At 44.5% G+C, this 23,860-nt stretch overlaps 1 protein-coding gene across 2 annotated transcripts in view; it reads left to right on the plus strand.

Annotated features, from left to right (window-relative positions):
- LOC143981650 (uncharacterized) overlaps window positions 1–23,860 on the plus strand; it is a 125,564-nt gene that overhangs the window by 63,715 nt on the left and 37,989 nt on the right. For both annotated transcript variants that reach the window (XM_077479644.1, XM_077479645.1), the window contains exon 3: window positions 21,991–22,290. In XM_077479644.1, the coding sequence (XP_077335770.1) occupies window positions 21,991–22,290 (300 nt within the window). The remainder of the gene's footprint in view (window positions 1–21,990; window positions 22,291–23,860) is intronic.

Here is a 23,860-nt window from a genome sequence, read left to right on the forward strand (position 1 = left end):
AGAGGTGGTTGACGCCACGCCAGCTTAAGCCAGGAATGGTGGTTTGTGACAATGGCACCAACCTCCTCTCCGCCCTCTGACAGGGACAACTGACCCATGTGCCCTGTGTAGCTCACGTCCTTAACCTGGTGGTGCAGCGGTTCTTGGGCAGGTACCCCGGCTTACAGGATGTCCTGAAGCAGGCCAGGAAAGTCTGTGTGCATTTCCGCCGATCATTTAATGCCTATGCTCAGCTGGCTGAGCTCCAAAAGGAGTTGAACCTGCCCAAGAACCGCCTTATATGTGACATGCCCACCAGGTGGAACTCAACGTTGGCCATGCTGCAGCGGCTGCACACGCAGCAGAGGGCCATCAATGAGTACCTGTGCGACTACGGCACCAGGACAGGGTCAGGGGAGCTCGGTTTTTTCTCACCACGCCAGTGGGGCATGATCAGGGATGCATGCACTGTCCTGTCACCGTTTGAGGAAGCCACAAGGATGGTGAGCAGTGACAGTGCATGCATCAGTGACACTGTACCTCTTGTCCACCTCTTGGAGCATACGCTGCGTGGAATAATGGACAGGGCACTTGAGGCAGAACAGAGGCAGGAAGAGGAGGACTTCCTTGCCTCTCAAGGCCCCCTTTATCCAGACAGTATTCCTGCTGTGCCACCCATCACACAGGAAGAGGATGAGGAGGAGGAAGAGGAGGAGGAGGATGATTGTGTCAGCATGGAGGTGGAGGCTGTCACTCAGCATCAGCAGCAGCAGCAGCAGCAGTCTTGTAGGGATGATTTACAGTCCCAAGAAACACGTGGACTTGTACGTGGCTGGGAGGAGGTAGCTGCGGATCATGTTGTCCTTAGAGACCCAGAGGACTCCTGACCGAATGCCTCAGCTAACCTACGCTGCATGGCCTCCCTGATCCTGCAAAGCCTGCGGAAGGATCCTCGTATTCTTCGGATCAAGGAGAGGGACCATTACTGGCTGGCCACTCTCCTTGATCCACGGTACAAGGGTAAGGTTGCCGACCTTATCTTGCCATCACAGAGGGAGCAGAGGATGAGACATCTCCTGGAGGCCTTGCAGAAAGGTCTGTGCAATGCGTTCTTAGAGACTGGGAGGTTACAAACTCCTGGTCCTGGACAACGTGTTGCTGAGGCATCGGTCAGAAGGAGCGGTGGAGAAGGTGGCTGTCTGACTGATGCTTTCAGACAATTTTTTAGTCCGCAGCCCCAAGGTATGATCGGTTCCAGCAACCATTGCCAGCGTCTGATTTACATGGTGCAGGAATACCTAGGGGCAAGGTCAGACTTGGACACCTTTCCCACCGAAAATCCTCTGGCTTACTGGGTCTTGAGGATGGATCACTGGCCAGAGCTTGCACAGTATGCAATTGAGCTACTGGCCTGTCCTGCATCCAGCGTTCTTTCGGAACACACCTTCAGTGCTGCTGGTGGCTTTGTTACCGATCACAGGGTGCGCCTGTCCACCGAATCAGTTGATCGACTGACCTTCATCAAGATGAATCCGTCTTGGATCACCCACAGCTACCAAGCACCTGAAGCTCATGTAACAGAATAATTTTTTTGGAAATATCACATTCCTTCAAGACTGCCTATGCTGATGCTGAGTGACTGTCCTGTTATGTTGATTGTCTATCCTCTTCCTCCTCCGCTGATATGTTGGAAGAACATTTCTGGTTCTGGGTGATGCCTAAGGCCCAATTTTTCTGCCCCTGTTTAACAGGGGCGTTTAAGTACAATTTTTGATGCAATGCTTTGCAGCAGGGCTAATTCCTGCAATCAAACAAGAGTATATGGGAGAGGTTGCAGTGTGGTGGCACCAGCACCAGTGCCTAAGGCCCAATTTTTCTGCCCCTGTTTAACAGGGGCGTTTAATTACAATTTTTGATGCAATGCTTTGCAGCAGGGCTAATTCCTGCAATAAAACAAGAGTATATGGCTGAGGTTGCAGTGTGGTGGCACCAGCACCAGTGCCTAAGGCCCAATTTTTCTGCCCCTGTTTAACAGGAGCGTTTAATTACAATTTTTGATGCAATGCTTTGCAGCAGGGCTAATTCCTGCAATAAAACTAGAGTATATGGAAGAGGTTGCAGTGTGGTGGCACCAGCACCAGTGCCTAAGGCCCAATTTTTCTGCCCCTGTTTAACAGGGGCGTTTAAGTACAATTTTTGATGCAATGCTTTGCAGCAGGGCTAATTCCTGCAATAAAACAAGAGTATATGGCAGAGGTTGCAGTGTGGTGGCACCAGCACCAGTGCCTAAGGCCCAATTTTTCTGCCCCTGTTTAACAGGGGCGTTTAATTACAATTTTTGATGCAATGCTTTGCAGCAGGGCTAATTCCTGCAATAAAACTAGAGTATATGGCAGAGGTTGCTGTGTGGTGGCACCAGCACCAGTGCCTAAGGCCCAATTTTTCTGCCCCTGTTTAACAGGGAGTTTAATTACAATTTTTGATGCAATGCTTTGCAGCAGGGCTAATTCCTGCAATAAAACTAGAGTATATGGCAGAGGTTGCAGTGTGGTGGCACCAGCACCAGTGCCTAAGGCCCAATTTTTATGCCCCTGTTTAACAGGGCGTTTAATTACAATTTTTGATGCAATGCTTTGCAGCAGGGCTAATTCCTGCAATAAAACTAGAGTATATGGCAGAGGTTGCAGTGTGGTGGCACCAGCACCAGTGCCTAAGGCCCAATTTTTCTGCCCCTGTTTAACAGGGGCGTTTAATTACAATTTTTGATGCAATGCTTTGCAGCAGGGCTAATTCCTGCAATAAAACTAGAGTATATGGAAGAGGTTGCAGTGTGGTGGCACCAGCACCAGTGCCTAAGGCCCAATTTTTCTGCCCCTGTTTAACAGGGGCGTTTAAGTACAATTTTTGATGCAATGCTTTGCAGCAGGGCTAATTCCTGCAATAAAACTAGAGTATATGGAAGAGGTTGCAGTGTGGTGGCACCAGCACCAGTGCCTAAGGCCCAATTTTTATGCCCCTGTTTAACAGGGGCGTTTAATTACAATTTTTGATGCAATGCTTTGCAGCAGGGCTAATTCCTGCAATAAAACTAGAGTATATGGCAGAGGTTGCAGTGTGGTGGCACCAGCACCAGTGCCCAAGGCCCAATTTTTCTGCCCCTGTTTAACGGGGCGTTTAATTACAATTTTTGATGCAATGCTTTGCAGCAGGGCTAATTCCTGCAATAAAACTAGAGTATATGGCAGAGGTTGCAGTGTGGTGGCACCAGCACCAGTGCCTAAGGCCCAATTTTTCTGCCCCTGTTTAACAGGGACATGTAATTACAATTCTTGATATAATATTTCACAGGAGGGCCCCTTCCTGTGCCCACCCAGAGTAACGGTGAGGACTTATAGTGTTGTGGCACCAGCACCACAACCACCAAATGTCAATTTTTCTACCACTGTTCAACAATGGCATGTAATTACAATTCTTGATATAATCATTCACAGCAGGGCGCTCCAGCGCCCACCAAGAGTCACTTTGAGGGCTTACAATGTTGTGGCAAAACCAACACCTTGTTCCGCCATTTCTGCAGAGCATATAGGGCAGACGCCTACTTTCAAACATCCAATTTACAAACATCTCCTACTTGCAAACGGAAGGAGACAACAGCAAGTGAGATGAAAAAAGATGGACGACAAAACAAATTATACAGGGGTGATAACACTTCCCTATGTTTTCCAAAAAGCTTAAAAATCGTTTTTTAGACTGGAGCTACACTTTAAAAATGTACCAGTTGAAAATTACAAACAGATTCAACTTAACACAACAAACCTACACAGTCCCTGTCTTGTTTGCACCGCCTGTATACTGCTGTTCTGAGTATATAGGGCCTGGGGGCCACACGCATTTCCTTTTTTTAATATGGGTACAGGGTTCCCCTTAATATGTGTACAAGACCCAAATAGGCTGGTAATGGGCAGGGAGGGCTACCCATGCCATTTTTCTGAATGATTTTCAACCATATTGCAGGATCCAGATATAACATTAAAACCGCAAGCAGTTTTAAATGGTGTTATTTCCGTTTAATGTCATTTTGTGCAGGGACTGTTCTAAACACGGGAAACACGTGGCACTTCACAGGCATACTACAGACACCCCCCCCAGGCACCATATTTAAAGGAATATTTCACTTTTTTTTTCACTTTAATCGTCATTAAAATCAGTGCTCCCGCCAAAACGGCCATTTTTAAAAACATTTTATGCATTGACCCATGTCCCCTGGGGCAGGAGCCAGGTCCCCAAACCCTTTTTAGGACAGTATCTTGCATATTAGCCGTTAAAATTAGCACTTTTAATTTCGAATGTTCGAGTCCAGACTTCAATGGGGTTCTAAAGTTCGTTCGAATTTGGGGTCCGTTCGAAAGTTCTGGTGCGAACCGAACCGGGGGGTGTTCGGCTCATCCCTAGAGGGAAGGAAGTTTTATTCCATGAAGAGGAGATCATGAAATGCACTTTGACTTGCTTTTAATCAAGTAGTCATTCTGATGTTCTCCCGGACCCTTTTCTAATGGGACAGTGGCAGCTGAAAAATGTTTCAAGGCCCCCTTTGAAAAGTAGGTCAGGATACCTTGAAACAGGTGAAGGGGGGATCCTTGAGACCTGTAAACTGGCCATAGAAGCTTCTGGAAGCCTAGGGAACCCTATATATAGGGGGTTCCTTCAGGGAATAACTGCCAGTCACCTCAGGAGGTTATCAGCGGCGGAGCTCTGCGGAGGAGCTATATTACTGAGCTCTTTATCACTATCTCCTGAGGTGACATGAAGACCCTGCTACGCCAGCTAATAGAAAGAGCTGAACATGAAGAAGGAGAAGAGTGGCTGCACCAATGCCTCGCTTTATCTGCAGGGCTGGAGGTGGAGGATTTGTCCCCAACAGTGAGACTAAATGGACCGGACAGAAGTGGTTCCAGTAGCTGGATGGAGGAAACAGCGGCAGACATGGCGCAGGAAGAAGTTCCCCTCCTTCAGGTTCCGGTGCGTCAAGGTCAAGAGCCGGCCGAAAGACCCATTGTATCCGCCAGGGAGAAGAGAAAGAGCAAAGCTTTACAGCCGTACAGCCCCTAAGTGGCAGAGAGCGGTACAATAGCAGAGAGGTTGTCTTCTCGTGGAGCGCAGGTGAAGGCGAATGACGTCACAAGAGGCGGGAACAAAAAACGAAGAGGAGCCGGAGTCTATCGACAAGTCATGCATAATACTTCTAATATACATGAGGTTTCTAGTGTTTGGAACATACCAGATCAGTTACACAAAAGCTCTGACAACATGGGGGGGGGGGGGGAGAGTACAACATTCCAATATAGATCATGTTGTACAGAGCTGTATTATTAAAACTAATGTTCCTGAAACCTGTATAAAAGAAAGTATACCATGCCAGTCCTCACCACTAGGTTTCCATTTATCAATGGCGGTTAAAGAAAAAATTTGGAATGATGAATTTATGGATTTATTATCCTTACTTCCTACTAACTACTACTTACTACTAATTTTGCAAACTACCTCTGAGTTAATGCTAATCTTAATCCATAAGAAAAAAGCATTATTGAAAGACATACAAAAATTACTAGGATTTTTGGTATTTTCCACAAGAATTTTACCAGTTGGTAGAATTTTTTCAAGAAGACTTTATTTTGCTATAGCAGGTTTAAAGAACCCATATTCTCATGTCCGCATGTCTTCTGACATGAAAGAAGACATGATTGTATGGATTCAATTCTTAGAAAACTTTAATGGAAGAACCATATTGCAGCATTAATTTGTTACTGATAAAAATTTTTGCTTAGCAACAGATGCAGCTGGTTCAATAGGCTTTGCGGCTATATGGAACAGTCATTGGTGTGCAGAAAGATGGCCTTTACGATGGAAAAATCTGGGTTTATTGAAGAATAGTGTATTATTAGAACTATTCCCTATTGTGGTAGCTATTGAAATATGGGGAGAATATTTTAGTAACCATCGGCTACTTATTAGTACGGATAATAAAGGAGTGTTATTTGCTATTAACTGCTTATCATCCAAATCTCCTCCTGTTACAAAACTGTTAAGATATCTAGTATTGAAATGCTTTTTGTTAAATATTTGGTTGAAAGCACAATACATTCCAGTTTTGTGCTTTTTGAGGACAGTTTCCTGCACAGTATTTATTAAGTAATTTTTAACGAAGATATTTTTAAGATACAAAATCAATCTATGTGACACAGTCTATACATGTGAAACTTATTCACAGAGACAAGTGATCATACAAAATAGTTACATTTATTGGTTGACAAAAGACAAATATTTACATGAAATTAAAATATCAATTGCGTCACATGAACACCTTGACAATTAATGGAAACACCCACAAAATGGGCGTATAGTACTTTGAACTTAATTATCGCCATCATCACTTCTCGGTAGAATCAATAACCTTTTGATAATTGACAATTAAACAGAACGTCTGTATTTCACACATTTAACTGTTACTATACTGCAGGTAAGTGGTTAACAATGTTAAATAAATTAGACGTTTGTTTGTCAATAAAATTGGCAACTATGCAAAAAGAAATTTATAATGAAAAAATTGAACGGCGGTTATTGATTTGGGAGAACGATTTTCAATAGTAGAATATTCAATACATCAATATTTACGAGAACATAGAAGATATTATCAATATGGCATATTTACCCATTCCAAATGGCTACTAGTCTGGAGTGTTGGTTACCAGGATTTTTAAGATGGCTGCCGTGGCTTGCAACATGGATTCTCTTACAGAGGAATTACTTTGTGTGACCTCCAAGTTCCAAGGAGCAGGGATCTTTGTGAATGGAAAAATATGTATTCATGCAGAGTGCATGAGTGTCAGTTTGTCTGGGAGTCTCCCAGTGCCCCCCCCCCCCACCCCCAGGGTATATCCCTGAGCTCTCTCCTCATGGCATCTTTCTTGTTTCTTAAATATCCTCTTAAACAAAAATATCATAAAATTATACTAAGTTCTGCCCAAAAGGGTATGCGTTCCCTCCTCATTGGCAGGCAACATGTAATCCCAGGAGTCTAATGATTTTAAGGTAATAGCACCTTCAAGCACCAGCTGTCTCACATGTGTTTGGTGTTTTATCTCTTTAAGTTAATATGCATTCGTTTTTTATATATGTTCTAACGAATATATCTCTAGTGTTCAAGGAATCATAGTAACTGATATAATAGAAAATACGCTTAAAGCGGAGCTCCACACGCTATTTAGTTTTTTCTTTTTTGAACCCATTAACACAATCACATATAAACAATTGCAAACTCCCATGTTTGTAGATTTAGCCTGCCCAAATGTCCGCTTTCATTGAAAATGACAACTTATAAACAATCGTGACGGCCGTTTTCATCTTGCTTGCGGGCATGTGAAGCCTACAAGCATTTACTTCCATGTTCCCTTGATGTTTAGCTACCAGCATGCCTCGTTCCCGCGCATTCTCAATATTTAAATTTGTGGAGCATCATAGTTGCCATCACAACGGGCGTAGTTCCCGCCCCCTTGTGATGCCAAAAAAAAACAGAAATCCCACGATAACTCGCACGGGGACGCCGCACTGACTCCTGGGAACACTGACACAAGGTCCCAGGAGCCAGTGCGGCGAAAAGGAAGTTACGAAATAGCTATCACCGCCCATATCCACACACTCCATATACAGGAAATACAGATCAAGATGTGGAAATCAAAGGTAAAGTAGGAAAAAAAAAAAACGTTCAGTTTTTATTTTCTAACACTAAGTTAATCGGCATGAGCTAATCTTTTAAAATCGGTGGAGCTCCGCTTTAACATAATTTTGAATAATCCCCATATATATATATATATATATATATATATATATATATATATATATATATATATATATATATATATATATATATAATCAATGTATATCTATTAAATCTTTAGTCCATTTAGAAAGAACACAGGTTAGATATATATCAATCAATATCACATACAATTATTATCTATATGGATACATGTATAATTCGGGTATCCAATCAATATTTGTTTATCTAGACATAGGTTAAATTCTTATAGGAATATGTATGTATATATATGTTTTTCATAATACTAATTAGTTGCTAAAACACTTCTACTTATAATCACACTTTCATATATATATTTTTTTATGACAAAGTTCTTTAGATCATTAAATACTAAAATTATAATATCTCTTTGATGACCTACAAATATCACATATAATTTGAATGACTTATATTCACCATATGAGTACTTTTAAAATATGTCTGACTTGCATATCCCTCTAACTCCATGTTTTGAGATGGACTTTGAGCAGTCCAATAAATGTTTAGATAGCTTAGCTGTGTCCTCAAGTACCTAAAAATTCACACAATAGGTTTTGTTGGACAAGGTGTCAGCTATTGAATTTTGTCTTCATGGTTGTATATTGTCCAAACAGTCTTCACTTGAGCACAATGGGGTTTTCTAGTTAAGGGTTATGTCAGGTCACCTTGAGGCGAGGTGACAGATGCACACCGTAGGGATCAGGAGTGCACCGCAAGGTTGTGGACCCTACGGCTGACTGCTGCGGACGGGAGACAGGTCCCCCCAGGGTTAGAGTGTAAGATTCCCTGGGGGCGCGGAGTCTAAGAGCCAGCAGGTGTTCACCAGAGCCTCGAGTGGTGAGGATGGACTTGGCTGCAACTGGCTCCAGGTCGCGACCCCCAGGGTCCCCCAGCTCACACCCACAGTAGGCAACAGGAGGATAGGGATGGTGAGGGACAAAGCCAAGGTCGGGGCCACAAGCAGACAGGAATAGTCGGGGACACGCCAAAAGGTCAGGATCACAGGCAAACAGGGATAGTCAAAGACATGCCAAAGTCGGTAACGGAAAAACACAAGAGCACACAGCAGGTAACAGGAAGCCAAACACACAAAGGAATACACAATGGTTGATCAGCACTCTTGGCTTGCAGTGCACAGGTTAATATAAGGTTCCCTGATAGGGCCTGGGGTGGAGCAATGCTTAGAGGAGAGGTTATAAAAACCACCATGTGGAAGTGGCTGGCCTCTTAGTCTGAACACATGAGGGGAGGTAAGCAAACACAGGAAGATCACTGCATAACCATGACAGGTTATTTCCATGTGATCATTCCCTATGCAAGTTTGGTCTTCTCAATCTAACCAACAAAATAAGTACACATCTTTTTGTTTGGTGACAAAAGCTACCATTGTTCCAGTCTCTTGTTTCAACACAGGGTTTGTAAAATTTACAGATAAGTAATACCCTGCACATTTGGAAAAACAAAAAGTGTGAGATCATATATTTTGTTTTAAAGGTCCCCAAAAGGGTAACAGTTCAATAATATCAAAAATATAGTTCATCCACTTTTTGAGGCCTACTGAAATCTCTCATCTCTGACAGTGAATATTAAATGTATTTCTTCATGAATTCACAACACCAGGTAAGGATAACATGGTAGCAGATGCTCTCTCTTGGTTACAGATAACACCATTTTTAAAGCTGCTCCCAGAGGCGAACGAGATAGGTATAGTATGCCCATGCAATCTTTGGGACATAGTGTAATCAATGACAATATAAGAAAATTCATTGGCATCAAAGACTTGGTTTGGGTATTCATCAGCCTGGTTTTCATGGATATCTTATTTTAATTTGTTGAATGTACATTGGACAAACTTTGATGAAAATATGGCTTTTTCTTTCCTTAACCTCCCTAGCGGTATCTCCGAGCGTGACTTGGGTTTGGTTTTTTATTGTACTATCGGTAACCCCGAGTCACGCTCGGGGTAACATTGCAGAGCAGCGAGCGGAGATCTTACCTTCTCCCTGCGCTCCAGCGATGTTCTCCGCTGTCCTCCGTGTCCTCCCCTGTGATCGCCGACGCGATCGCCGGCGAGGTCACGCCATCCTCACTTCCTGGTTCCGTTCTCTGCGAGCAGCAGCGGCGCACGGGAGCGGAACTGGGCGGGAAATTCAAAAAGTTACACAACACAAACACATAAATAGAGGTGATACATTGTAATCTGAGAGGATTACACTGTATCATCTCTATCTGACTGATAAATCATACAGTGCCCCTTGCCTCCAATAAAATAATATCTAACATGGCATCAAAAAAGCGCCAATTCGCTACAAAATCGCCATTGGACCAGCTGAGTGACAGCGATAGCGACACGGAGTTGCTCGCAGAGATTTGTCGTCTGACACTGACACGGATCTGACAAGTGACAGCGGTGATGATCCTGCACCTGACCTCAGGGATGTGCGCAATTGGTGCCCTATCGACTGCGATACAGACCAGGTAGCGCCGCCAAGATTCCCTTTCACTGGATCACCTGGGATGAAGGTAGATGTCGAACGTGACAATCCCCTGGCATACCTGCAATTATTTCTCACTGAGGATGTAATTGAAAAAATTGTCACAGAGACAAATCGCTACCAGGTACAGCAATCCGCTACGCTGCATGCCAGGTTTTCCTGAAGCAGAAAGTGGGAACCTGTGACCAAAGAGGACATCTGGCAGTTCCTGGGACTCATCATTCTTCAGGGAGTGGTGGGGAAACCGCTCCAAAAATGGTACTGGACCACCAATAAATTATTGGCCACTCCGTTTTTTGTCACCGTGATGTCGGAATACAGTTTTTCCCTCATCATGAAATATTTCCATTTCACGAACAATGAGGAGTTTGATGAGGCCACGCATCCTGCACCCAAACTCAAAAAAATCTGGGAGGTATCGCAAATTATTGTGAGCAACTTCCAGCGGACCTACATGCCAGAAAGGGACGTCTGCGTGGACGAAAGCTTGATGGCCTACAAGGGACGCCTGAGCTGGATACAATTTATTGCGTCCAAAAGAGCGAGATTTGGAATAAAGTCCTACATGCTCTGCGAGTCATCCACCGGGTACATATGGAATGCGGTCATTTACACCGGTAAAGGCACAAAGTTCAACCCCAGGTACAGCGGCTATGGGATGGCCACATCATCAGTCCTCACACTGCTGGAGCCATTGCTGAACCAGGGATATTGTGTCACCATGGACAATTTTTATACGTCTCCGGAACTTTTTGATGTTTTGCTAAGAAACAAGATCGATGCGTATGGTACGGTTAGGCCCAATCGACGTGACATACCATCTCTGTTCTCCCGGAAAAAATCTAAAAACCGGAGAAATGGTTGCCTGGCAGAAGGGTAAAATGATGGCAATGCGATGGCGAGATAAGAAGGACGTGTGTCTGATGAGTACCGTGCACAATACCGCCACTGCCATGGTCCACACCAAACGTGGGAAAGATGTGCTGAAGCCGCAAGTCGTCATAGACTACAATTGCACTATGGGAGGCGTGGACAGAGCCGATCAGGCAATGACATTTTATCCGGCTATGCGCAAGCAGCAAAAAAAATATTATAAAAAGATTTTCCGGCATCTTCTGGAGCAATGCCTTTGGAACGCATATGTCCTATATAGAGCACAGAGTCGCAAGCCTCTTATTCATGCTGATTTTACCTGGAAGGTGGCTGAGCAGATTTTCCTCCAACACCAGACACCATCAGGATCTGGGATCAGACCTGGACGACATGCTGTTGACATTGTCAACCCAGAACGCCTAACAGGTCGTCACTTTGTGGACTACATACCACCAACCGCAAAAAAGGCAGCACCTACCAGGATGTGCGTGGTTTGCTGCTCAAATAGAGATGGCAGTGGGAAAAAAGTCCGAAAAGAAAGTCGGTTCTATTGTCCAGATTGTGATGTTGGACTGTGTGCTGTACCCTGCTTCAAAGTGTATCACACTCAGGATGTTTATTGAATTTTCTTTGTTTGACAAATTTCATTATTTCACATTACATTATTGAATAAAATTATATTATTTATAAGATTATAATTCATGATTTTGTGTTTCTAACTTTATCACATCTGGGATGTCTACTAGAGCCTTGTTTGGTCAGGTTTTAGTAAGTAATTACTAAGAATTACAGGCCTATGATACATAACACCAAATTTTCATGCAAAAGAATTGTACCGCTTTTGGAATGGAATTCCTGACAGAATCATACCGCCAGGGAGGTTAATGGAGAAAAAAATTTCATGGTCACATATAAATAAAATAATATGTGGTATCTCATTTTTTTTCTGAAATTAAATGGTTTTCCTACTTTGTTGACATATTTTACTTTATGTCAAGCACTGAAAGGTTATAAAAAAATCAAACCTTTCGAGTGATGACAGACGTCCAATTTCATCTGAGTTATTAGAAAAACTTTGTTCCATTACAGGTAGTATGTGTTTTTCTAAATATAAAGCTTGTTTGTTTAATGCTGCTTTTTCCATTTGTTTTTTCACAGCATTAAGAATTTCTGAATTAATAAGAAATAATAAAAAAAGTCTCAAATGGTCTTCAGTTTGCAGCTGTGACAAGTATTGAACAGTGTGTGCATATTTTTCTACATCGATCAAAACCTGATCAATTACGAAAAGGCTCATGGATTATGCTTTATAAGTGTAATAATTCGGTAATCTGCCCATTACAACTATTGAATAGGTATCTTACTATTAGACCAATTGGTCATGAATTGTTATTTGTTCATGAGAACAGTGTTCCATTGACCAGATTCCAATTCAGTAGAGTTTTGAAGAAATGTCTGCATGCTCTTCAATTAGACAACCTGCATCTGTCCTGTCATTCCTTTAGAATTGGAGCGGCAACAGAAGCAGCAAAACTTGGTTTAGATAAGAATAAAATTAAGCGGATTGGCAGATGGAAATCAAATGCTTATGCTTCATATGTGAAACCTAATGTCTAGTTTTGAATTGCAGGTACCCCAAAAATGTATGGATCATCGGACACTCCTTTGTGTTCTGGGCCAATAAGAGAGCATTGAACAGGGTTTACTGGGAAAATTTGGATTTGGATCCTAAAATTTTTCAAATTTATTGGTTTCGTAAAAGAGGCATGATTTGGGAGGAATTGATGGCAGTGTTGGGAAGATTGATTTATGGATGGCCTTTACCGGATGTTCTGACTTTACATCTTGGTGGTAGACATGTGCATTTCATTTAATTCCGAATCGAAATTTGGACGAATTTTCATTATTCAGGCATTCGGATGCATCCGAATTACAATGCTAACGAATTCAACCGAATTCGGACGAAATTCGAATCAAATTCCAAATATGACATTTTTCGACCTGAATTTGAGGCCACGCATCTTGGGGCCACTTGTAGCTAGAAACCCCAAATTTGGTATGCAAACACACTTTACAACAAATCCAAGTTTGGTGTTTCTAGCTATAAGTGACCCCGAGATATGTGGCCCCAAAGTCGGGTCGCAAAATGTCATTCTCTGCTGCAGAAAAGTGCTTGACATTTTGTGATCCGACTTTGGGGCAATGTATCTCGGGGTCACTTTGTGCTAGAAACCCCAAATTTAAAGATTTTGTAGTGCTAGTTCTATTGTGTTTGCCTACCAAATTTGGTGTTTCTAGCTATAAGTGACCCCGAGATATGTGGCCCCAAATTCGGGTCACAAAATGTCATGCTCTGCTGCAGAAAAGTGCTTGACATATTGTCCATATCTCGGGGTCACTTGGTGCTAGGAACCCCACAACTTGTGGCAGATGACGTGGCAAGTGGACAATCCATAACTTGGTCAGGTGGCAGTCATGGCTGGTCACGTGGCATGTGGTCAGGTGGCAGGTGTCATGGCAAGTGGACAATACACAACTTGTGGCAGGTGATGTGGCAAGTGGACAATACACAACTTGTGGCAGGTGATGTGGCAAGTGGACAATACACAATTTGGTCAGGTGGCAGTCGTGGCTGGTCACGTGGCACTCGTGGCAGGTGTCATGGCAAGTGGACAATACACAACTTGTGGGAGGTGATGTGGAAGGGGACAATACACAACTTGTGGCAGGTGACGTGGCAAGTGGACAATGACATACAGCATATGTACTTGCCTTGTGATCAACATCCATGACTTCTTCAATCAGGCATGCTGACAACTTCATTGATGTGATAAATATAAATGAAATAAGATGTGTGTGCACTGGTACACTGCAAGTATGAGAAGTTGATGTGACAGATGTATATAAGTAACTAACCATCTTCCAAAATTTCTAATTCAAATAGAAAAGATTAGAAAAAATATAATTTAATAGAATAAAATAGAAAGAATATACAACCATCTTCTGAAATTCAAATTTCAAATAGAATACATTTTCATTTCTAATAGTATGAATTCAAATTTTTTAATTAATTAATTTTAAATTTGGATAGAAAAGATTATAATAAAATAGAAAATAGACTAGAAAAACGATAGAACAAAACAGAATAGAATATATTATATTTTATTCTGTTCTGTTCTATTGTTTTTGTAGTCTATTCTTTTATATTCTATTAAAATCTTTCCTATTAAAATCAAAATCATTATATACTAAATTCTAATTTCAGAAGATGGTGGTTTTATAATATATATATATTTCTTTCCGACATTCGAATTTCGTATAGAATGAATTTGAATTTGAATAGAAAAGATTAGAATAGAAATAGAGAATAGACTAGAAAAACAATAGAACATAATAGAATATATTATATTTTATTCAATTCTGTTCTATTGTTTTTCTAGTCTATTCTTTAATATTCTATTAAAATCTTTTCTATTAAAGTCGAAATCATTATATACTAAATGTGAATTTCAGAAGATGGATATATATATATATATAGTCGACATTCGAATTTCGTATAGAATGAATTTTAATTTGAATAGAAAAGATTAGAATGGAAATAGAGAATAGACTAGAAAAACAATAGAACAGAATATAATATAGATACTATCTATTTAATTTTTAATTTCTTTTTTGATTACTATTTGTTTCCATAAGATCTCCTGCAGACTATTTAGCATCTATTTCATTTTAGAATAAAATATAATATATTCTATTCTGTTCTGTTCTATCGTTTTTCAAGTCTATTTTCTATTTTATTATAATCTTTTCTATCCAAATTTAAAATGAATTAATTCAAAAATTTGAATTCATACTATTCTAAATTCAAATTTATTCTATTCAAATTCGAATTTCAGAAGATGGTTGTATATTCTTTCTATTTTATTCTATTAAATTATATTTTTTTTCTATTCTGTTCTAATCTTTTCTATTTGAATTATAAATTTTGGAAGATGTTTAGTTACTTATTCTTACTTATATACATCTGTCTCATCAACTTTTCATACTTGCAGTGTACAGTGCAAAAAAACACACACATCTTATTTCATTTATATTTATGGTATCAATGAAGTTGTCAGCATGCCTGATTGAAGAAGTGACGGATGTCGATTGCAAGGCAAGTGCATATGCTGTATGTCATTGTCCACTTGCCACAAGTTGTGTATTGTCCACTTGCCACGTCACCTGCCACAAGTTGTGTATTGTTCACTTGCCACGACACCTGCCACGAGTGCCACATTACCGGCTGCGAGTGCCACGTGACCTGACACGAGTGCCACGTGGCCGGCCATGAGTGCCACATTACCGGCCACGAGTGCCTCGTGACCTGACACGAGTGCCACGTGACCAAGTTATGGATTGTCCACTTGCCACGTCCCCTGCCACCAAGTGACCCCAGATATGGGCACTATGCCAAGTACTTTTCTGCAGCAGATAATGACATTTTGCGACCCGACTTTGGGGCCCCATATCTCGGGGACACTTATAGCTACAAACCCCAAATTTGGTATACAAACACAATATCACTACACCATCTTCAAATTTGGGATTTCTAGCACAAAGTGACCCTGAGATACATGGCCCTAAAGTCGGGTCGCAAAATATTTTTGAATCCGGTTGAAATAGTTTCGAATGCGGTTGAAATAATTTCGAATCATTTTGAAATCATTTCGAATCCAGTAGAAATATTTTCGAATTTGGCAGAAATATTTTCGAATGCGATTTTTCGAATTCGATAGAAAACGATACGAAATCCGAAAATGAATCTAATGAATTTAACGAATATAACTAAACGAAATTAATTAATTAACAAATTAAAACGAAACGAAACTAAATGGATTTTTTCCTTTTGCACATGTCTACAGTTGGTGGTAATGATATTGGCAAGCTAAAAACACTGAATATATTGTTTAAAATTAGATCAACCATCCAAGAACTAAAGTCGGCTTTTCCTAGGACTGTCATTGCCTTCTCAGAGATTATTCCTCAATTAGTTTGGTTACAAAATGATATGTTTTCAGTTTTTGACAAAGTAAGGAAACGTATTAATAGAAGAATAGAAAAGTTTATGTCATTAGGTATTGGTATGTCTTTTATGCTGCGTACACACGTAGCCGACTATCAGGCGGACTTAGTCTGGCGGACTTCCCGCCAGACTGTCCATCGGACTTTCTGAATGTGCTACTTGCCCACACACGGCACTTTTTCAGCGGACTAATACGGCGTACTAAGTCCGCCGTACTATCCGCCCTACTTTTGAAATGAACAGACTCGCCCACACACGTGGAGGAAAGTCCGCTCATTTCGAGCGGGTCTCCAGGTAGGCAGGGCCCGCGAAGGAGACCAGCATCCTCTGGGACTGTGACACCATAATGGGCGGGGACATCATCTGGTGATGTCCCTATATAAGTCGCCGTGCTTCGTGTCGGAGCCATTGTCAGCGGAGGACTCGAAGAGTCAACATCTGAAGAAGAAGAAGAAGAGAAGAACAGAAGAACAGAAGGCGGCGGCCACAGCAGCGACAGAAGACCGGGCCACCGCCTGTAAAAGAGCTATAAAAAGGCGCGCTGGCCCGGCAGAAGAACCGAAGAGGGGGAAAAGACCCCCGAAGTCGGAAGAAGGGCGGTGGCGAGGAAGAAAGCCGGGCTCCTCCGCTAGCAAAAGAGCTAGAAGAAGATAGCGGAGGAGTCCGGCGAGAAGACCCCCCAAAGACGGAAGACCCTCGGAGCTGGGCAATAAACTATTTTTACCCTGTGTTGTGTTTTTTTTGTACTTTTTTCACAGGTGAATGGGTAGGGGTACATTGTACCCCATACTCATTCACATAGGGTGGGGGGCCGGTATCCAGGGGCCCCCTTATTAAAGGTGGCTCCCAGATTCCGATAAGCTCCTCACCCGCAGACCCCGACAACCAACGGCCAGGGTTGTCGGGAAGAGGCCCTTGTCCTCATCAACATGGGGACAAGGTGCTTTGGGGTGGGGGGCCGCGCAGCCCCCCACTTCCCCAAGGCACCCCCATGTTGAGGGCACGTGCCCTGGTACGGCTCAGGAGGGGGGGCCACTCGCTCGTCCCCCCCTTTCCTGGCCGGCCAGGTAGCGTGCTCGGACAAGGTTCTAATGTGGATCTGGGGGGACCCCACGCTGATTTTTTTCGGCGTTGGGGTTCCCCTTTACGTCCATACCAGGTAGCGGGGCCAGTGACTTCTCCTTCGCGGGCCCCGCCTACCTGGAGACCCGCTCGAAATGAGCGGACTTTTCTCCGGGCGGGAAAAGTCCGTTCATTTCAAAAGTACGGCGGACTGGCATACACACGGCCGGATTGTCCGCCGAAATGTGAGTCCGGTGGGAAGATTGGAGTGCAAAACTACTTTCTAAGTCCGCTGTACTTTCGGGTCAAAAAAGTACGCCGGAGGCTACACACAGGGGGATTGTCCGGCGGACTTGAGTTTGACGGACTTTTCCACCCGATTGTTTGATCGTGTGTACGTGGCATTAGACATATAGATTTAGAAGGAGATTTCCAGAGCTGTATCAGAGGGGTGGCATTCATCTTTCGGATATAGGCCTGGATATATTGAATTTGATTTTCCAGACAATAATTGAACGGGCCGCGGGTTGGGGATAGGCAGGAGGCTTGTTATGGCTCCTGCCTTTGTGTGGACAAGTTATTATTAAATTTATGATTGTTATACAACTCGAGCTATAAAAGCAGTTGATATTGGTATTTATGATGAAAAAAATTATTGATGAATGCTGATGAATTTATTATAGAGTGGTTTAATAACGGTTATTTTGAATTTGGTAAACCAATAAATAAGCTGCGGCCAATAAAATAAAAACAATTATTATATTAATCAAATATGTTGTCTTAGGCCGCGTACACACGAGAGGATTGTCCGCCCAACTAAGTCCGTCAGACAATCCGACAGACAGTCCGTCCTACTTTTGAATGAACGGACTTGACCACACACGATGAACAGACAGTCCGCTGAAAGCTTGCGCAATGACGTGTACAGCACGTACGACGGGACTAGAAATAGGACGTCCAATACACTGCAATGCAACCTTCCGCCGTATAAATGCTTTCTGAGCATGCGCCATACTTAGTCCGTCCAACTTGCCTACTCACGAGCGGACTGTCCGCTGAAACCAAGTTTGGACGGACAATATTACGGAAATTCCGAAAGACTAAGGCCGCGTACACACGGGCGGACTGTTCGCCCAACTTTGTCCGCTGAACAGTGTTTCAGCGGACAGTCCGCTCGTGTGTGGGCTTCAGCGGACAGTTTCAGCGGACTGTCTGACGAACAAAGTTTTTCGGAATTTCCGTAAAACTGTCCGCTGAAACTTGGTTTGAGCGGACAGTCCGCTCGTGTGTAGGCTTGTTCGTCAAACTAAGTCTCGCGCATGCTCAGAAAGAATTTACACGCCGAAGGTTGCATTGCAGTGTATAGGACGTCGTTTTTCTAGTCCCGTCATACGTGCCGTTCACGTCATCGCGCACGGTTTCAGCGGACTGTTCGTTCATCGTGTGTAGTCAAGTCCGTTCATGCTAATTTTGAGCGGACTGTTTGTCAAACTGTTTGACGAACAAAGTTGGGCGAACAGTCCGCCCGTGTGTACGCGGCCTTAGTCCGCCAGACTGTCCGCTGAAAAAGTCAGCTGAAGCCCACACACGAGCGGACTGTCCGCTGAAACACGTTTCAACGGACTAAGTTGGACGGACAATCCTCTCGTGTGTATGCGGCCTTAGTGTATTTATTCAATTTATTGTCTGGAAATAATGTAAATTAGCTGCTTACTGTCCCATTTATTTGTATGTGTTATTATTTATTAGAGGTCGACCGATATGGGTTTTTCTCTGGCCGATGCCAATATTTAGAAATTGGGGCGGCCGATATGATGCCGATTTTTGTGGCCGATTTTAAAAAAACCCTCAACCACTCCACTCTTTCCTGCTTGCTCCTGTCACTCTACCACACACTTGATGTCCTCAGTACAGATGGCACTGGTTGGCTCTGGCAGGTGGCACTAGTTGGCTTAGGCAGGTGGCATTGGCTGGCACTGGCAGGTGGCACTGGTTGGTGGCACTGGTTTGGAACTGACAGATGGCACTGGTTGGCACTGGCAGGTGGCACTGGCTTGAAACTGACAGATGGCATTGGTTGGCACTGGCAGGTGGCACTGGTTTGGAACTGACAGATGGCACTGGTTGGCACTGGCAGGTGGCACTGGTTGGCACATGGCACTGGTTGGTGGCACTGGTTTGGAACTGACAGATGGCACTGGTTGGCACTGGCAGGTGGCACTGGTTGGCACATGGCACTGGTTGGTGGCACTGGTTTGGAACTGACAAATGTCACTGGTTGGCACTGGCAGTTTCCATTGGTTGGCACTGGCAGTTGGCAGTGGCAGCTGGCGCTGGCATGTGGCACTGATAGGCAGGTGGCAGTGATTTTTACTGACAGATGGCACTGATTGGCAGTGGCACTGGTTGGCACAGATTTCCAGTGGCACTGGTTGGCACTGGCAGGTGGCACTAGTTGGCACTGGCAGGTGGCACTAGTTGGCACTGGCAAGCATTGGCAGGTGACACTGGTTTTGCACTGGCAGATGGCACTATTGGCACTGGCAGGTGGCCCTATTGGCACTGGCAGGTGGCACTGATTGTCAGTGTCACTGGTTGGCACTGGCAGGTGGCACTGGTTTGGAACTGGCAGGTGGCACTAGTTGGCACTGGCAAGCATTGGCAGGTGACACTGGTTTTGCACTGGCAGATGGCACTATTGGCACTGGCAGGTGGCCCTATTGGCACTGGAAGGTGGCACTGATTGTCAGTGTCACTGGTTGGCACTGGCAGGTGGCACTGGTTGGGGGCACTGGTTTGGAACTGACAGATGGCACTGGTTGGCATTGGTAGGTGGCATTGGTTGTCACTGTCAGGTGGTGCTGGCACGTGGCACTGATTGGCAGTGGCAGGTGGCACTGATTAGCACTGATAGATGGCAGTGGCACTGATTGGCAGTGGCACTGGCAGGCATTGGCAGGTGGCACTGGTTTGGAACTGGCAGATGACACTGCAAGGTGGAACTATTGGCACTGGCAGGTGGCACTGTTTGGCACTGGCAAGTGGCACTGATTGGCTGTGGCACTGCCAGGTGGCACTGGTTGGCAGTGGCAAGTAGCACTGGTAGGTGGCACTGGCAAGTGGCACTGGTTGTCACTGGCAGGTGGCACTGGTTGGCGGTGGCAGGTGGCACTGGAAGGTGGCACTGGTTGGCACTGGCAGATGGCACTGGTTGGCACTGGCTGGTGGCATTGGTGGGTGGTACTGGTTTGGAACTGGCAGATGGCTCTGGTTGGCACTGGCAGGTGGCACTGGTTTGGAACTGACAGATGGCACTGGTGGTACTAGTTTGGAACTGAGAAGATGGCACTGCTTGATACTGGTAGGTGGCATTGGTTGGCACATGGCACTGATTGGCTGTGGCAGGTGGCACTGACAGATGACACTGATTTGGCAGGTGGCACTGGTTGGTACTGATTGATGGTGGCACTGGTTGGCACTGATTGGCGGTGGCACTGATTGGCAGTGGCACTGGTTGGTGGTGGCAGGTGGCACTGGTAGGCATTGGCAGGTGGCACTGGTTGGCACTGGCAGGTGGCACCGGCAGGCACTGGCAGGTGGCACTGGTTGTCACTGGCAGTGGCACTGGTTGGCACTGGTGGGTGGCACTGGGTGGCATTGGTTGGCACTGTCAGGTTTCACACTGAGCCGAGTGTAACTGTGTGTGATACTGACAAGTAACGGAGAGGAGAGCGGAGCTGTCAGAATTGGTCTTAATGGCCAGGGTTGGCGGGACCCAGCAGATATCAAACACCAGCCAATAATTGGGCTGCTTAAGAAAAGGGGCGGGACCACATTCATGTAGCGGCCCACCCATATTCCATCCCATTGGCTGGTGTTTGATAGCTGCTGAGTTCCGCCCGACCTGGCCGGGTCAAGCCCACCCTTGACATCAAGCTCAATTCTGACAGATCCTCTCTCTCTCCTCTCTGTTAGGCTGCTTTCACACTGGGGCGGGAGCGGCGTCGGCTGTAAAGTGCTGCTATTTTTAGCGGCGCTTTACCGTCGTTTTAGCGGCAGTCTGCGGGCGCTAGCAGGGTGGTTTTAACCCCCGCTAGCGGCCGAAAAAGGGTTAAACCCGCCCGCAAAGCGCCGCTGCAGCGGCGCTTTGCCGGCGGTATTGCCACGGTGTCCCATTGATTTCAATGGGTAGGAGCGGTTTAGGAGCGGTGAATACACCGCTCCTTCACCGCTCCAAAGATGCGGCTAGCAGGACTTTTTTCACCGTCCTGCCAGCGCATCGCTCCAGTGTGAAAGCCCTCCGGCTTTCACACTGGAGTGAAAGGGGCCGGTTTTTTTCAGGCGCTACACAGGCGCTATTTTTAGCGCTGTAACGCTTGAATACCGCCCCAGTGTGAAAGCAGCCTTACATGTCAGTTTCACATACTCAGCGGCTCTGGCAAGCATCAAGCACCGCGCTGAGTGTGGAAAAGGGAGGAGGAACAGCGGTCTGTGTTAAATATCAGCCTAATTTTGCTATTAATCGGCCGATTTATCAAAAATGGCCAAATATCAGCTGATATATCGGTCGACCTCTTGTGTTTATACCATGTATCTGGGTTCTATGCTGGTGACCTATGACTGATTTCTGATAGTGACTGTCCATCTTCTGATAATTCCAGATCCGGTTCTCATCTCCAACATCACCAGTAACTTCAGCCGGTTGGGTGAGGAGGTCGCTGTGAGCGTCCAGTTCTCTGGAGAAGAGAGTGCTGTGACCTGGGAGGTGGACGGGGAGCCGATCCCTGAAAGATACCGGCTGATAGATGACAATAGGACGCTGATTATCCCCAGTGTGCAGAGAGACGACGCCGAGAGGAGATTCCGGGTCAGGATCACAAACCCGGTCAGTGAGGAGATACGGGAATATTGGCTCATCTTAAATCCCATATTCAGGAAACTGCTCAAAAGAGAAGGTATTGGTGAGTATGGAGATCATGTTGTGTTCCATGTATTAGGGTGGTATGCCACGTACACACAACTGGACTTTTCGAGGAACTAGGTCCGACAGTCTTCCGACGGACTTTCGGCGGGGTTCCAGTTGACTTTCCGAATGAACAAACTTGGACACACACAATTACGCCAAAGTCCGATGGATTCGAGCGTGATGACGTACAACCGGACGAGAATAAGGAAGTTCATAGCCAGTAGCCAATAGCTGCCCTAGCGTCGGTTTTTGTCCGTCGGACTAGCATACAGATGAACAGATTTCTCGGTCCGGCGGAGTTTCGGTGGGAAAATTTAAAACATGTTCTATTTCTAAAGTCTGCCAGATTTTTGGCAAGCAAAGGTCTGTTGCAGCCCAAACACAATCGAATTGTCCAACGAACTCATTCCGTCAGACCTTTGCTGTCAAAAAGTCCGGTCGTGTGTACGTGGCATTATAGATTGGGGTCATCCTGTCCAGTGTCGGATTTATCAGGGGGCAAAATAGGCAATTTCCTTTAGAAAAAAAGTAATAATTATAAAAATACTTTTACTATAAAAAGTAAAAAAAATAAACAGTGTGTGTGGGTATCAGGATAGGGAACAGTTAAGCCGGACATCTACCAGATGTAAAGAAAGGGATGAGGGCTTCTGGCAGATGTTTTACATTTCAACTTCTCATATTATTTTACTAATTCAGTTATTTTTTTAATGTGACGGTGTCATGGAATTTATTGCCTTGTTTATGAGAGATACGTGGGTGGGATTAGGGAAAAGTTCCAAAAAATTTGGAAAGTACCAGGCAACAGTCCCGACCCCATCGTGTAGGAGTGAAGTTATTGACCAGCAATGATTTATTGCAGTGAGAACCCGAGAGAAGCTCAATCCTCTGCTTGACCCTGATTGGTTAAAAGGGTGAATCCAACACTCCGCCATCTTAAATAGGGTAAAACTTAGTTAGCAAGTTTAACCCAAAATTACGAGATGGTCGAATTTTGGACATGTGTGACCCTGAATCAAAATTTGGCCAGAATGACATAACATAGAGCCATAGAACATAGAGGACCTTTCTTCCTTATGTGTCTTCCACCGAGTGTAAGAGTGTTATAGTAAAGTTGTTTTATGTACCATCTGGGAGAGCCTGACAAGTAGAGGGAGATCTCTCGTACAACCCCTGGCTCAAGGACCACTGGAGTTGCCATTAGTGGCTGTGAGAGCACTGTGAGGTAAGAGTGCCTGCCAAGTCCTCCGTTGGTAGCGGTCAGGGCCACCGGTCCTTCTGTACAGGGCCCCGCACACACACAGGGGCCCGGATAGGAGGCAGATCGGTGCCGATTGACAAATACAGAAAGGATCCATCTAGCAGCTGAAATCCGATTTCTCTCCCTCCTGTTGGTTTTCAGCTTCTAGATGCATCTGAAAGCAGCGCTGCCTGTTTTTCTCTCGTGGAAAACAGAAAGATGTGTCAGGACACTGAGAGCGGGGGAAGTGCCGGTGGATATGTCATTTACGGCCCCTTCCTGAGGCTGTCTTAAGACACAGGCACCTCTGAGAACTGCCCAGGCA

This window comes from Lithobates pipiens, unplaced genomic scaffold (genome assembly GCF_037356315.1).
Source record: "Lithobates pipiens isolate NorthernLeopardFrog02 unplaced genomic scaffold, aLitPip1_a1.2 Scaffold_16, whole genome shotgun sequence".
Taxonomy (NCBI): domain Eukaryota; kingdom Metazoa; phylum Chordata; class Amphibia; order Anura; family Ranidae; genus Lithobates; species Lithobates pipiens.